This window comes from Phaseolus vulgaris, chromosome 9, assembly GCF_000499845.2.
Source record: "Phaseolus vulgaris cultivar G19833 chromosome 9, P. vulgaris v2.0, whole genome shotgun sequence".
Classification (NCBI taxonomy): domain Eukaryota; kingdom Viridiplantae; phylum Streptophyta; class Magnoliopsida; order Fabales; family Fabaceae; genus Phaseolus; species Phaseolus vulgaris.
Genome location: NC_023751.2, coordinates 31,661,688 through 31,676,552, shown reverse-complemented (window position 1 = coordinate 31,676,552; position 14,865 = coordinate 31,661,688). Strand labels below are relative to the sequence as shown.

The 14,865-nt window shown below is 31.1% G+C and overlaps 1 protein-coding gene across 1 annotated transcript; it reads right to left on the bottom strand.

The window, feature by feature from the left end:
- Positions 1–749: 749 nt before the first annotated feature.
- On the bottom strand, positions 750–4,385 carry LOC137822923 (probable LRR receptor-like serine/threonine-protein kinase At3g47570). The gene is made up of 3 exons (XM_068627947.1): positions 1,685–4,385; positions 1,209–1,569; positions 750–1,092 (listed from the first exon to the last, which is right to left on the bottom strand). Exons 1-3 carry the CDS (start codon positions 4,383–4,385, stop codon positions 1,026–1,028), a joined length of 3,129 nt encoding a protein of 1,042 aa, XP_068484048.1. The 3' UTR covers positions 750–1,025.
- Positions 4,386–14,865: the final 10,480 nt, after the last annotated feature.

Below are 14,865 nucleotides of genomic sequence, written 5' to 3'. Positions count from 1 at the left end.
TAATGAGATTTAAATCTAGATTCCTCGAGTAATATTTATTACATAACCTAAACCCTAAACTCTAAAGAAAATAAAAATTATTGTTAGAATCAAATCTAAATTAGTTAAATGATATTATTAAGACTAAGTATTTGTAATAATGACGATTGAATTATAAACAATCAATGTGTAACTATTTTAATTGATGAATTTTATTATTTAAATAAAAAATGTTTGAGTTGAAGTCGTAGCTCTGCACAAATTTAATGTAAAGGCACAACTTCAATGTAAATAATAATATTATAATAAAAATTTTAGTGTTCTTTCACACGACTTCACTGTAAATAAAAAAAATAGTTTTTATTTAATGATTATTTGTATTAACACTGAAGTTGTGTAGAGCTAAGACAACTACACTTAAGTAACTTCACTTAAGTACTACCAAAGTCATACAATGGTAACTTAATTTTTTTCAGTAAAAATATGTTATCCTAACACAACTTACTCATATTTATTTTTTGTAAAAAAATTGCAAATTCGAAAACAAATTGCACCAACTTCGTAAAAACCCAGCCAATATTTGGTTTTACAAATATGCTAATTTTTATAAAAAAAATATTTTTAAATTACTTTAGTTCTTATAAAAGAGAACAAAAGTCGAAAAAGAATTAAAATAATATACGCTAGAAACTAAAGGATATTAAAATTGTACGTGCAAAGATTGAAATGGTACGTTTTTAAGTATATGAAGAAAAATATATTTGTTGTGATTATAAGAACGAAATTAGTAACCTTCTCTTAATATCAATAAAAACCACCGTGAGCAACATCCAGCCAAATTTAAAGTACAAGTAAAAACAAGTGGAAGCTTTATGTTTGATATGGTCTTGGGTGAAAGCAGTAAATTTGCACAGTCATGATATGCTCTTAAAAGCAACCATTTAAAGAGTACATATCTGGCTCCAATTATTAGACCGTTCTATTTCCCGTGGATGCAAGGTAGCATACACATTTGTTTTTGCAAAGTTGTGGCATTTGATTTAAGCTTAAACTACATTTATGGCATCTGCTCTGTCGCTGACCATTCTACTCTCTCTGTCAATGCCTCCGCACCTGTAATCACCATTAAAGATGGACAAAACAATATTATTATGAATGGAACTATTATTAATATTTGGCAAAATAACACATAATGACATTTTTTTCTATTAATTCAAAGAGAATAATACCATGCTTTTCTGATTTTGTTTAGTTCTTTAGTGACCTCCATAATATGCATTCTTTCTTTGGGTGATTCCATTGAGCAAGCAAGTCCAATCTTAAAGACTGAAACTAAGTACTTTTCATCAACTGCAGTAAGATTTTGACTGTTCTCTTTTTCTATTGTTGCTCCTTCATGATTTAGAACAAGTGTTGGGTCCAAAATTTGTAAGACATTACCAAGCAATGAATTTTCCACAAACTTATGCAAATTTTGACCATTTTTAAAGATTTCTTCTGTGGGTCTTCTTCCAGTAAACATTTCCAATAAAAGGATCCCAAAACTATACATGTCACCATTCATAGACACCTCAGAACCCATTCCATACTCTAAAATATACAGAAAAAAAAATGTCAATACTTTATAACTAGTAACTAAATAACAAGTTTTCATAAGAAAATAGAGAAATTTAACAAAGCAGTGATTCAAGAGTTTAGAACATACCAGGGGGAGCATAGCCAATTGTCCCCTTGAACTCAATTGTACTCGTTTGCTTACCAATACCATTAATAGTCGAGAGAATTCTTGCTATGCCAAAATCAGACACACGAGCAGTCATGTTATCATCAAGAAGAACATTGCTTGGCTTTAAATCACAATGAACAATCGATTGCTCACATTCATGATGAAGATAATGTACTGCAGAAGCAACGTCAATGATGATATTTAATCTTTGACCAAGGTTTAATAATCTTGGAAGTTGTTCTAGACCCAGTGTCCTTGGATGTAGCCATTGTTCTAAGCTTCCATTCTTCATGTACTCAAAAATCAAAGCTTTAAATTCTTGACCTTTGTAGTCTGTGCTTGAACAGCATGTTAAAATCTTAACCAGATTTCGATGTTTAATACTTTTGAGTGTGTTGCATTCAGCTATGAAGCTCTTGTGGGATCCTTCTTTTTGAAGATTTAGGACCTTTATAGCAACAACTTTGTCTTCGAACTCAAGAGTTCCTTTATAGACAGAGCTAAAATTTCCAGAGCCAATCAAATTTGTTGCTGAGAACCCATCAGTTCCATTGTGTAGGCTTTGGTATGAAACTTTAGCTAGCTGGTCAATCGTTGTTGAATCCAAAGATGGTTTGTTATTCCTTCTTCTCATCCAGTGGATAGTTAGGATAATTGACAATATGAGAAGAAAAACAACCACACTAACTGCCACTGTTATCAACCTAAACTTAAGGTGTTTTGCAGGTTTCTTACCTTTGAAAAGACATGGTGGTAGGTGCAGTTTGGAAATACCTCCACAAAGGTTATCATTTCCATTCACCACAAAGCCGGTTGCATTTTGAAACACACCTCCAGTTGGCACTTCGCCATCCAACATGTTGAAGGATACATTGAAATATTCCAAGAAAGAAATATTCTGCAAATCAGTAGGGATTGATCCAGACAAGTTGTTTCGTGACAGGTCTAAACGTTGAAGTCCTTTGAGTGATGCCAAAGAGGATGGTATGCTTCCCTGTAAAGAATTTCCTTGCAAATAAAGGTACTCCAATGTTATGCATTCTCCAATAGTTTCAGGAATGTGACCAGACAACTGATTCTCAGACACATCTAGATAATCAACATTTTTTAGCTTTCCCACTTCTTTTGGTATACTGCCACTCAATGAGTTTCCTGACAATTTCAACAAGTTTGTCAAAGAGGAAATATTAAAGATCTCTAAAGGTATGGTTCCTGTAAAATTGTTTTGTGAAAGACCCAGATGTTGTAACTTTTGGCAATTTCCTATACTCGAAGGGATATTTCCTTCTAACATATTTCTTCTCATATCCAAAAAAAACAATTGACTAAGGTTGCCAACAAAGTCTCCTATGTGTCCTGACAACTGATTTCCACTTAAGACTAACTTTTGCATTTTTTGAAACTTTCCAAAACCTGATGGAATAATCCCACTAAAGCGGTTAAATTCCATCGCCAATTCAGTCAAGCCAATTAGATTTCCCATTGATGTAGGAATATCTCCTGATATCATATTAGCTCCAAGATACAACTGGTTGAGTGCGGTGGACAAATTGGCTAAAGAATTTGGCAATTGACCTCCAAAATTATTGTCAAAGATATCCAACATTTGCAAACTACTACAATTTGTCAATGATTTAAAAAACTTCAAATCATTAGTTGAATTGTCACCTAGATTGTTGTGAGACAAACCTAGATAATAAAGATCTTGTAGCTTTTCCAAAGCTGGAACTTGTCCTGTGAATTGATTGGCACTTATCTCAAGTAATGAAAGGATAGATGCATTTGTAATGGAAGGTGGGATTGAACCTGAGACTTGATTTAGAGCAATATAAAACTGTTGGAGATTGGGGAGGGTGTGGAACATGTTCGGTGGAAGAGATCCATTAAACTGATTTCCTGTAGCTGAGATCACAGTCAGAGATGAGATGTTGTAAAAGCAAGAAGGAAATGTTCCAATCAAATTGTTGACAGCTACAAATATCTTTACCAAGTCTTTTAGGTGACACAATTCATGTGGAACTTCTCCCTCTAAGTTGTTCATACCCACTGAGAGAAGATGTAGAGCAGAAAGATTTCCTAGGAACGATGGGATTCCTCCTGTTAACTTATTGACCGCAACATTCAAACTTTGAAGCTTATGAAGGTAGCTAATTTCTATTGGTATTCTTCCAATCAGATTGTTCCCACATAAGTATAGGAATTTGAGATTAGTGCAACCTGTCAAGTTTGTAGGAATTTCTCCTACCAATGAGTTGTTTCCAACAGAGAGCTCCTGAAGTTGTGACAATTGTCCCAATTCTTGTGGGATGTTTCCGTACAGGAAGTTGTTGTCAAGGTACAAGATTCTCATGTAAGAGAGATTGCCCAGGTGAGGAGGTATGAATCCCTTCAACTTGTACCCCTTCTTCAAGTCTAACTTTGTAACTCTTTTTTGCATGGAATTGCATGTGATTCCATCCCATTTACAAAAGTGAGTAGAACTATTCCAAGATAGCAAAACTCCGTAAGGATCACTGGATATGGATTCTTTGAATTTGAGTAGTGCCAAATGATCAGTATTGTTGCCTGATGCAAAGACAATCATGTTTGTGCTAAGCCATAGCGGGTTCAACGTAAAGATAGAAATCAAGTGGACAAATATATAACAGAATGCATGAAACATGACAGAAAAATACTTCATTTTGATGAGGAATCAGAGGTTGCTAGATGGTTGTATATATGGAAATTGTAATTGAATGTGATCAATGAAGAAGTGGAAGTCAAATCAATAAACAATTGGCAATGAACTGTTACTAACATGGGACCTGGTTTATGGAAACTTTGTTAAAAGTTTAATTAATCTCTGCATTGATTGTCAAATAATTCCATAGCTTTTTGTTGTAGCAGGACCGATATGTATATAGCTTTATATAGAATTGTAATTGAAAGTGATTAATGAAGAAGTGCAAGTTGTTTTGGTCAAGTCAAGAAATTGACTATCACTAACATGTTTATACTTTTTGTAAGTTCTTATATTTACAAATTTCAAGTTGTAGTTCTTGTATAAGAATCTTTTATGTTTTAATCTCTGCCATTGTTTGTCAAATAATTTCAGTAGCTTTTCTTTTTCCAAGAATATAACAAATTAAAATCGGTGGTATAAAATAGCTACAATGTTGATATAGAGACTAAAAATTAGGGTGGCAAAGTGGGGTGGGTCGTGCGGGTCTGTTCGCGGTCCGCTGAAAAAAACGCGGGACGAATTGCTTATTTCAACCCGTTGGCCTACTTAGGTCTGTCCCGCATAATCCATAGTTCGCACAGATCAAGAGCGGGGCGGGGCGGGTTGGCCCGCATAACTCGCATAATTTTAAAATGTATAATTTTTTTTCTACACCCCATATTTTCTTCATATAACCTCATATTTTACTTTCCAAAATTTTTAATAACATTACTACGTATGTTTCATGAAAATAATATTATGATACCATTTACCTAATGTATCTAAATAAATAAAAAAATCAACCTGCAAATTTTATGCAAAGCGGGTCAACTCGATCCATATTTTGCAGGCAAGTGCGGAGCGGGCCAACCCACATTGCCACCCTTACTAAAAATGTAGAGTTTCTATGAAAAATAAAATATAAGTATGAATATGTTGAAGTACAAATGAATAATTACATCTTAATCAAATTATCACATATGAAGACTTGCAAGTCCATCAGACAAAAGTCACTGCTAGTCAACAATGTGTCTCTTTAGAAATTATAAATTATTTCTGAGTAGTGAAGAATTTCTTGAATGAATTGTCATTTAATAATTTAATCAATATAATTTTTCATTTTTTTTTTCTATTCAAATAACAGAATAGAAAACAAATATATAAGCAATATTATTATGTATATTATTATATAATAGAGTGTCCTATTTGATACATGTAAATTATTTATATATTATTAAATCAATAAATAAAAATCAATTTTAGAGACAAAAAATAATTAGTTGTTATATTAACTAATTGATACTATTTTAGAGACTAAAAGAATTATTAGTTTCTAAATTAATTTATATCATTAATAAATAATTTTTAAATTAGTATCTAATTAACTATAAAGATTTCTCTATCAAATTTAGAATTTAAATAATTATTAGTTAAAATTTTAGTAAGTAATTAGATACTAATTTAGAAACTATTTATCAATAATATAAATTAATATAGAAACTAATAAGTTTTTTAGTCTTTAAAATAATATCTAATTTAGTCAATATATAACTAATTATTTTTAATCTCTAAAATTAGTTTATATTTAATAATTTTTATTACTGAATTATAATATAAAATCACAGTTAAATGATATCGATGTAAAAGGAAATAAACAAAAAATAATAAAAAGGAAAAGGAAAAAAAAAACTCACAAATATTAAGAAAGAAACTCCCACGTAAATTAAAAAAAAATCACATATAGTTTTATGGATACAATTAAATTGTAAATAGTTAAAATATTTAATTTTATATAATTAAACTTTATTATAGAATAAATTTTAAATAATACATAACTATTTTACTTTTATACAATAAATAAAATTATATTTATAATAATATTATAAGAGATTATGATAATAAAAACATACACGACACATATTTTTACATTTCTTATAATATGGATTACTCACATAACATCGATTATAAAGGTGATTATATTTGAGTCGACTAACAACTATTATAGAAGTAATTATATTTGAGTCGTAAATGGACAAAAGTGTGGTTAAAGTACTGGATTTTAAAAAAATAAAAAAATCATATATAGAATGCAAAAACAAACATTAAGATTTTATTTTACTTTAGATAATTAAATTATATAGTCGATGACACAAAACATTATTTATAAATAATAATTTAAATAAAATATTATGCAAAAAAATCAATTAAGAAAATAATTATTTATTATATTAATGTCGACTTAATTAACACTTTAATTATTAAGATAGTAGCGTCAACTTGGTCAATGTTTATGGATTTTTTTTTTTTTTTTGGAATTGATGTAAGAAAAAAAAAGTAAAGTGATTCAGTAGTGAGTTCACTTTCTCTCGTTTTCCATTTCTTCGTCAATCAGATACTCTAAATCTCACATTTTAAGTGTCATTGTTAATTCTAGATACTTTAGATTCTTAGGTTAAAAAAAAAGATAAACCTAAAACGTAACATGTTTTTTTATTTACAGACAACTTAAACTATATGCATATATATAGTGATGCATTCCTAAGTTTTTCATTAATAATTGAGGAATGTTATGATTTTATATTATATGCAAATTGGATAAGCTGATAAAAAAAATGCAAATTGAATAATAAAAATATATTCTAAATATAAGAAAAATACAACACATCGGTGAATATTACCGATAATGTTATGAAAAAATGTTAACAACATTTATCATAGCTAGCTAGTGATTAGAAATCATACAAAAGGTGAGTTTATGGTAAAGAAAAAAGTTCATGTTCTTCATAAGTGCACACCATTCTAAGAAATCATGCAACAGAAAATGTTCTCAAAGGAACTAAACTTATTAAGAACAATGTTATATATGAATCTGGTTCTTGTTTGGTGGGACACGAATGGAATCAAAGGTCTCAATCTCATCTCACAGAAACAAAAAAAATGTCTGACTCTTACTTAGTTGTTCATAGATAGATGATTAGGTTAACCAAGTATTCATTTATATATTTTTTTAACAGATCTAACCTTAAGAAACACCCTTTAAATAAAAGATTAAATGTTTCATTTAATAAAAAATATATTGTAAAGTATGTTTAAAAAATAATACCATCTATGGAGCTTAGTGAGATCTTTTGTGGCACACCTATAAATACTCAAATTTTTAAATAATATATGGATATAAATGTGACAGAGTGATCCAGTAAAGGAAAAATGGGAAAATGCACAAGTCATGGGGAAGTGTAACCTTATAATCATGATGATATATGTGTAGGATTCTGAATGTTTTAAATAAATAGTAACTGCTAATATAGTAATTTTACAAATTATTTAAAAATACATAAAAATTATAATCTAGACTGGGATATTTGCATACATAGATCTTAGAGAATACAACACGAGAGTGAACATATCCAAATTCTATGAGAACTGATTCCATATAAAAATATATATTCTTTTATCCATGAAACTTGGATCTTGGTGAATGTTAATTATGAATTAACCTATTTCATTCAATTAACATCAAACACTTTAGTCCTTAATTATTGAATTGTGTAGAATAATTACCAAACTCATGAAATTCATCTACTGCATCTGATAGAAAAAAATATTTTTCATTTTCAATAATTAATACAATATATCATATTAGATAGATCAAGAGGAAGGTGATCTACTTGGAGATCCCATGGAATATATTTGTAGATGTCATTGTAATAGCAATCAAAGCCCTATAGTTGTATAAAATCTGTGTAAATCAACCCAAAATAATGGAACAAAAAATAACTTAAAGAGGATGAGTTAGAATGTTACAAATGCAACCAAACTAGTTGACATCATGTAATTCCAACATAGTTGGTCAAGAAACAAAAAGGCCATGGATTCACATTGAAGGGGTTAATAAAGAGTAGCAACACCATCTACATTTTGCATCATATGAAAATCTTATTAGATACTCAACTTAAGTTATTGAATGAAATTGAGTTGCATATAAGTGGATATATTTTTACACACATTTATAGTTTTATTTTATTGTGAATGCATTTTTTATATAATTTATTTTCAATTCTAAACACACTTTTTTTTAATAGTAATAAATTAAATTAACCTTACATTTCTTACTATTTTGGTCATGAATTTTTCTTTAGATTTATTTTATTTTATTTTAGTTGCATTATATTTTACCTTTTCAAGATTTCAAAATGGACACATATATGGTTGGTTAGATTTGGAGTTCTATGTTATTTTCCACACTTTTTTTTTAAAAGAAAGATTTGTTAAAATTTTATTGAGGAACTTTGCATACTAGTTTTTAATTGTTTTAGCTTACATTTTTGTAATTGAGCTTATAAACTTAATTATAGACTATATTTAGGATAGTGTGTAATTCATGTTATAAACTATTTTTAATAGCCTAATTGTGCTCTAAACCACACACACAAATATTTAGAATCCGTAATGCATTTTTTTTTATTTTTGATGTTTGGTTGTGGTTTTTAATAATTTATTGGAATTTTATGGTAAAATATTAATTTGTAAAAGCATGAGTAATACTGAAGGATTTGTTGAACTTCACTATTAATCAATTTTAGGACCCATTGAAAAACATAAACATAAATATTCTTATCCAATCGTCAAAGTTTGGTCTTCATATGTAGTTATGAGGTTGTAATCAAATTCATAAATTAATATGTAAACATACATTGTGGTTATTATGAATGCGGAAGAACAAATTCACTCCCGATCGTGTAAGAACTAATTCCCTTATATTGTAATCCAAAATTCACTTCCGATTATGTAATCCAAAATTCATTTTTTTTTTCTTGAAGAAACACATTTTGTATAACCTAATCCATAGCTAACCTCGAATCCAGGAAAAACTTTCAAATTGTGTAATCTAGAATGTGTTTTTTCAAAAATGAATTTTGGATAATCTAGAATGTTCAGAAAATGTGGAAAAAAATTTAGTGCAGCAAAATTAGTGTAGGAAAAGAGGGAAATACATATGAAAAACTAACATTTTTCACCACACAACCACTAATACATTGTAAAATGTTCTCAAAACTTTGTATGACCACGAAAAAACCTTCAACGCCTTTTGAAGATGCCTTCGTATGTATCGTGAGAGAAATTAGAAGAAGAGATAGGATAAAAAAACCTAAGTGAGATTTTAGAATTTATTTACTTTTTAATTAAAGGACAAAAATATAATTGCACAATTACTATATAGGGTGCTGGAAGAACCTATGGAATGCATGAAGAAGTAGTTCATACATAAATGTTGCTACAAGGAATTCTTTGAAAGAAAAATAAGAATGCAAAATCAAAATAGGTTGTCAATCCTCTTTCTCTAAATTAATCATGTTTTTCTTATACTATAATAAAGGGGAAATAGAATAATAGATTAAGTTAGGTAAACACTTTGTCAATTTGATGGGGATATATAATCGATGACAATTAGAATCGGCATCTATTTAACTAAAATATATAAATATAATATGAATGTATCATAATTCTTATAATAGTAAATAACTTAATTTAAAATAATAAATATTAATATTTATTTAAACTGTTAATTAATTTTTTAAGACAACAAAAATTTTAAATTATAAATAATATATTTAATTAATTATAGGTAATTATTTTTGTGTTCGATGTTATACGATGTTAATACTGTTTTTCATACTTGATCGATTTCTGAAATCAAAATTCTAATTTTGCAAATAACCTTTTTAAATGGTTCTATTAATATTTATTTTATGATAAGTATTGGTGTGCAACTGCATAATTTTTTTTGCCATAGTAATATTTGGCTGCTTTTTCCAGCACTTCTTCTGGCACCTCCATAAATTTCATAATTCTACAAATGTCTTAATGTAAAAAATCTAAAAAGCATGAGGCATTGGTTTTGATTGTGGAGGTGTGGAGATGTGGAACTGTTGGTGAGTGATGAGAGTATGAGTGTTGAAGACGCTAGTAGTTGTTGTTTTCGTGGATTGTGTTGGCAGTGGTTCATGATAATCTACGTGAGTTTTTTATGTTGTATTTTTTGTCTGTGTTTTATTGGTACATTTATGTATGTATTTTGGATTGGGTATTCTGGTAAATCTCCGACTTAAACAATCTGTAATCAAATTTAAAGATACTTGTTCTTTGAATTTAATTATGGATTATATAATTTAGTATATGTTTTATGAAAAATATTGATTTTTTACCAATCCAAATGAACAAAACTCCAAAGTTTCAGTATTTAGTTCTAACCGATTGACATGTGCGAAATGCATTAAGATAAGAAAAAGATTAAGAAGTTTTAACACTAAGAAAACACTAAATAATATATTTTTAATTATAATTCAAAGATTAATATTGTCCATTAATAATAAACTCATGATAAACGTATAAATAGTCACAATCTTTCGAGAAGAATAGATTTCATTATCGCACATTAATTATATCAAACACCGAATACAAAATACTTACTTGAGTGTCAGAGCACTTTTTCCAGGTATCCTTCGAAAACCCACAAAGAAAATGAGAAATTCACTGAAGTGAAGAAACGAGAATAAAGGAGGAAAAAGTGAAGGAGTTTGACTCATTCAAATACAAAAAAAAGAAGTAAACCAACTAAACGAGAACATCACACCACTTTTATATGAGAACAATTTCAAATCACATAATCCAGTATTCAATCCCAGTTCAGATTTATCTTCCGATTTACATAATTCAAAAACTTTTTTGAAAAAATAAAAAACACAACAGCGAAATAAACATTCAACCCCACAATTCAAGAGAACAATAATCAACATCTTCAACCACACAATCACAAACATGCCGAATATTTGTCAAGAACCACACAAAAATTCCTTCAACCAAAGCAAATGCAAGCTTCGCGGGTACTTGGGGTGCCTCGCGGTGAGAGAAGAGAGAAGAAAGAGTAAGGTAAAATCTATTTTAGGGTTTTAAATTTTCAATTATTCACCAAAGAAAAAACAGTAATTTCATATATAGTGTGGGGGTGCTGAAGAAGATATGGGTTGCAGGAAGAAGCAACCGTAATATTCTAGTCTGGGAAGTCGTGATTAAAGATACTTCTTTATTTCGAAATAGTCTATTAAATATTTTCTCTTTGTTAAAAGAAAAGAAGTAAACCCCAAGAAAACATTGATTAACAGAAAATTAATAACAAAGATATAATAAATTTAAAAAAGAATTTAATTAAGGTAAATTTTGATATCATTTTAATAAATAAATGTATCTCTAATTTACTTTTATAGAACTAATTTATAAAATAGTATTTATAGACACATTTTAAAGTTTATTTGTCTTTTATGTGGAAAGTTTATTTTATGTTGTGAAATAACATTATTATATGTGACACAACTGTCATGCAGAACCGCGTGCCATGCACCACCTGCGGGCCATACCACCGCGAAAGCGCAACCTGTGAGCACTACAGATTATGACTACCACCACCGTCGCCACCAACATCGCTGCCAGTACGTCCTCTTGCATTGCGTCCTCCTTTTGTTTCCGGTGCTTTTGCCACTCCTGCTAACACCTCCTCTTGTTCCACCTGTTACCAATGCTCCTGCCATCCTTTTTCAATAATTTTAATTTAACTAATATAATTTATAGAAATATATTACAAATATCTCTTAATAGAAACACAGATTTTTATATTAGATGGAATATATATTAAAAATTATATCTTAAATTAGAATTCAAGCTTCATTCAACTATTTATTAAAATTCAAGCTAAAATTGAAATGATACAAGCATATTTAAATTTTGGCCAAATTATTTGCCAATATAATGTGTATTTGTATCACTTTTTAAAGTAAAAAGCTATGCAACATAGAAAAATAAGTATTGTAACTATACGAGAAGTTGCATAAAAATAAGAAAAACAATTAATGTTATATGGAGTGCATTAAATGCTTTTCAACATCCAAGCTCATTACTTCTTCATGAGTCTATTTAAGAATATTTCTTAATAAGAATACAAAGAACATACCAATTTCTTACAAGTGCCAAAACTTTACTGAAGTTTTCCCTTTCCTAAAAAATCTTTGTAAGAACATTGTTGTGTCTGTTTTAGTAAACTAGTAGAGAAAACTTAAATATTGGGTACGTTGAAAGACATTACCCTTTCTAGTGAGTCCAAATTGTGACCGTTTGATTACAAAGGTGTTGTACTTGTTTTGAGTCTGGAGTGACTTATCAAAATAATACTTAGTTGAGCCAAAAGTGTGTTGGGTATGAAGTCAGGACCAATTGGGTTGGGCTGACAAGACACCATGTTTAGTGAGTGAGCTTAATCATTGTATCCCTTTATAATTTCTATTTAAAGAGATCATTGTACTTGTAATTGGTGTACAATAGGACAGAATGAAAACCTAATAGTTATCCGTGTGGAAGTAGGTTGCAATTGGCGATCGAACTACGTTAAATCCCTGTGTTGTTTATTTTCTGCAGTTCATTCATGATTATGGGTGTTACTTCCGTGTGCGTTTTTTTCCCATCAAGTGGCATCAGAGCTTGATTCCTTTACACACTAGAGATTCGATCAACAAAAATTAATCGACGAGACGTGAAAATTGCGGTTGTAGTGGCGTCCCAAAACTAGGGTTTTGTAGGGGCGGCAACTGCGTCCCAAAGTTAGGGTTTCGCAGAGGCGGCAACAACGTCCCAGAACTAGGGTTTCGCAAGGGCTACAGCGGCGAACCAAAGTTAGGGTTTCACAGTGGCCCAAGAGTGGTGGGTCGCGACGTGCAGTGGTGTGGGTCGCGATAGGAGTGGTGACAGCTCGCGACGTGTGTAGGTGACTTGCTCGTAGTAGGGTCGTGTCCAGGCAGTGCGGCGGAGTGCGCCAGTGCGGCGAACAGGTGTAGGTGCTTGCGGTGAGCGAGACGGCACAAAGGTGCAGTGCGATGGCAGTGACGAAAGACGCAGGGTGGCGCATGCATTTTTTTGCTGGTGCAGCAGTGACGGTGCGGTGGTAGGCGCGGGGTGTGGCTGTTTTTCGCTGCGGCACGTAGTTATGACAATTCAGTTACTGAGCACATCAATATTCGATCTTAGCCAGACTTACGTCAATGGGCATTAAGTTCGATGATGAAGTTCAAGCTTTACTATTGCTATTGTCTTTGCCTGACAGTTGATCCGGAACGGTTACTGCAGTTACCAGTTCAGCGGGATCCGATGGATTCACTTTTGAGAAGATTCGTGATCTCATTCTTGGCGAGGATGTTCGAAGAAGGAGTTCTGGGGAATTATCTAGTGAATCGCTATATGTCATCAGAGGTAAGAAAAATATCAGAGATAGTGGGAGCAAGAACAAAAGAAGGAGTCACTTAAAGACTCGGGATTGCTCAAGTGTAACATGTTGGAACTGCAAGGAGGTGAGACATTTCAGGAATCAATGCCTAAATGATAAACAAGTCAACATTGTAGAAGACTTCGCGGACGATGACCTTTTAGTCTGTTGCGCGGATAGTAGTGTGGATTCCTAGGTCATGGATTATGGTGCTTCATTTCATGCTACCCACAACAATGAAGCATTACAGAATCTAGTTATTGGAGACTTTGGAAAGGTAAGACTAGCAGACAACATAACTCTTGATGTTACAGACATGAGTGACATAGTGTTGAAGACACCAGTTGGTTTCTGGACTTTGAAGGATGTCAGAGTTGTTCCAAGTTTGACGAAAAGTTTGATTTCTGTTAGGCAGTTGGACGAACATGGACATGAAGTAAAGTTCGGAAATCAGCAGAGGAAGGTCGTCAAGTGAAATCTTGTCATGGCCTGTGGAAGAAAGAGAGGTTCGTTGTATATGGTCGGATTACCGTCTGAGGGAGTGACCATCCCAGTTCAGAAGATAAACAAAGTCTGGTTCACAGTGAGTGGGCTTAATCATTGTGTCACCTTTATAATTTCTATTTAAAGAGATCATTGCACTTGTAATTGGTGTGCAACAGGACATAATGAAAACCTAATAGTTGCCCGTGTGGATGTAGGTTGTAGTTGGCGACCGAACCACATTAAATCATGTGTTGTTTATTTTCTGCAGTTGATTCGTGATTATGTGTGTTGCTTTCGCGTGCATTTTTCTCCATCAAAGTGGCTTGTGAAAAGAATACTTGTATGAGGTGAGCCAGTAGTGTTTGAGAGCTGAAACAATACTTGGGTTGAGCTAGTAGTGACTTGTTGAAAGAATACTTGGTTGAATTAAAAATGACTTGTTGAAATAATACTTGAATGTGGTAAGCCAAAAGTGGTTGAAAAAGAATACTTGATTGGTTGGTCAAGAATTGAACGTAATTTGGTTGATCAAACGAACTAGTATAAAAATATTGAGCATCTTTTCTTTCCTTAACTAAATTCAAATCGTTTGACTCAACATACTTAGATGATATAAGTGAAAAACTATGAAAATTTAAACATACAATTCAAATATTCCTTCTTGTG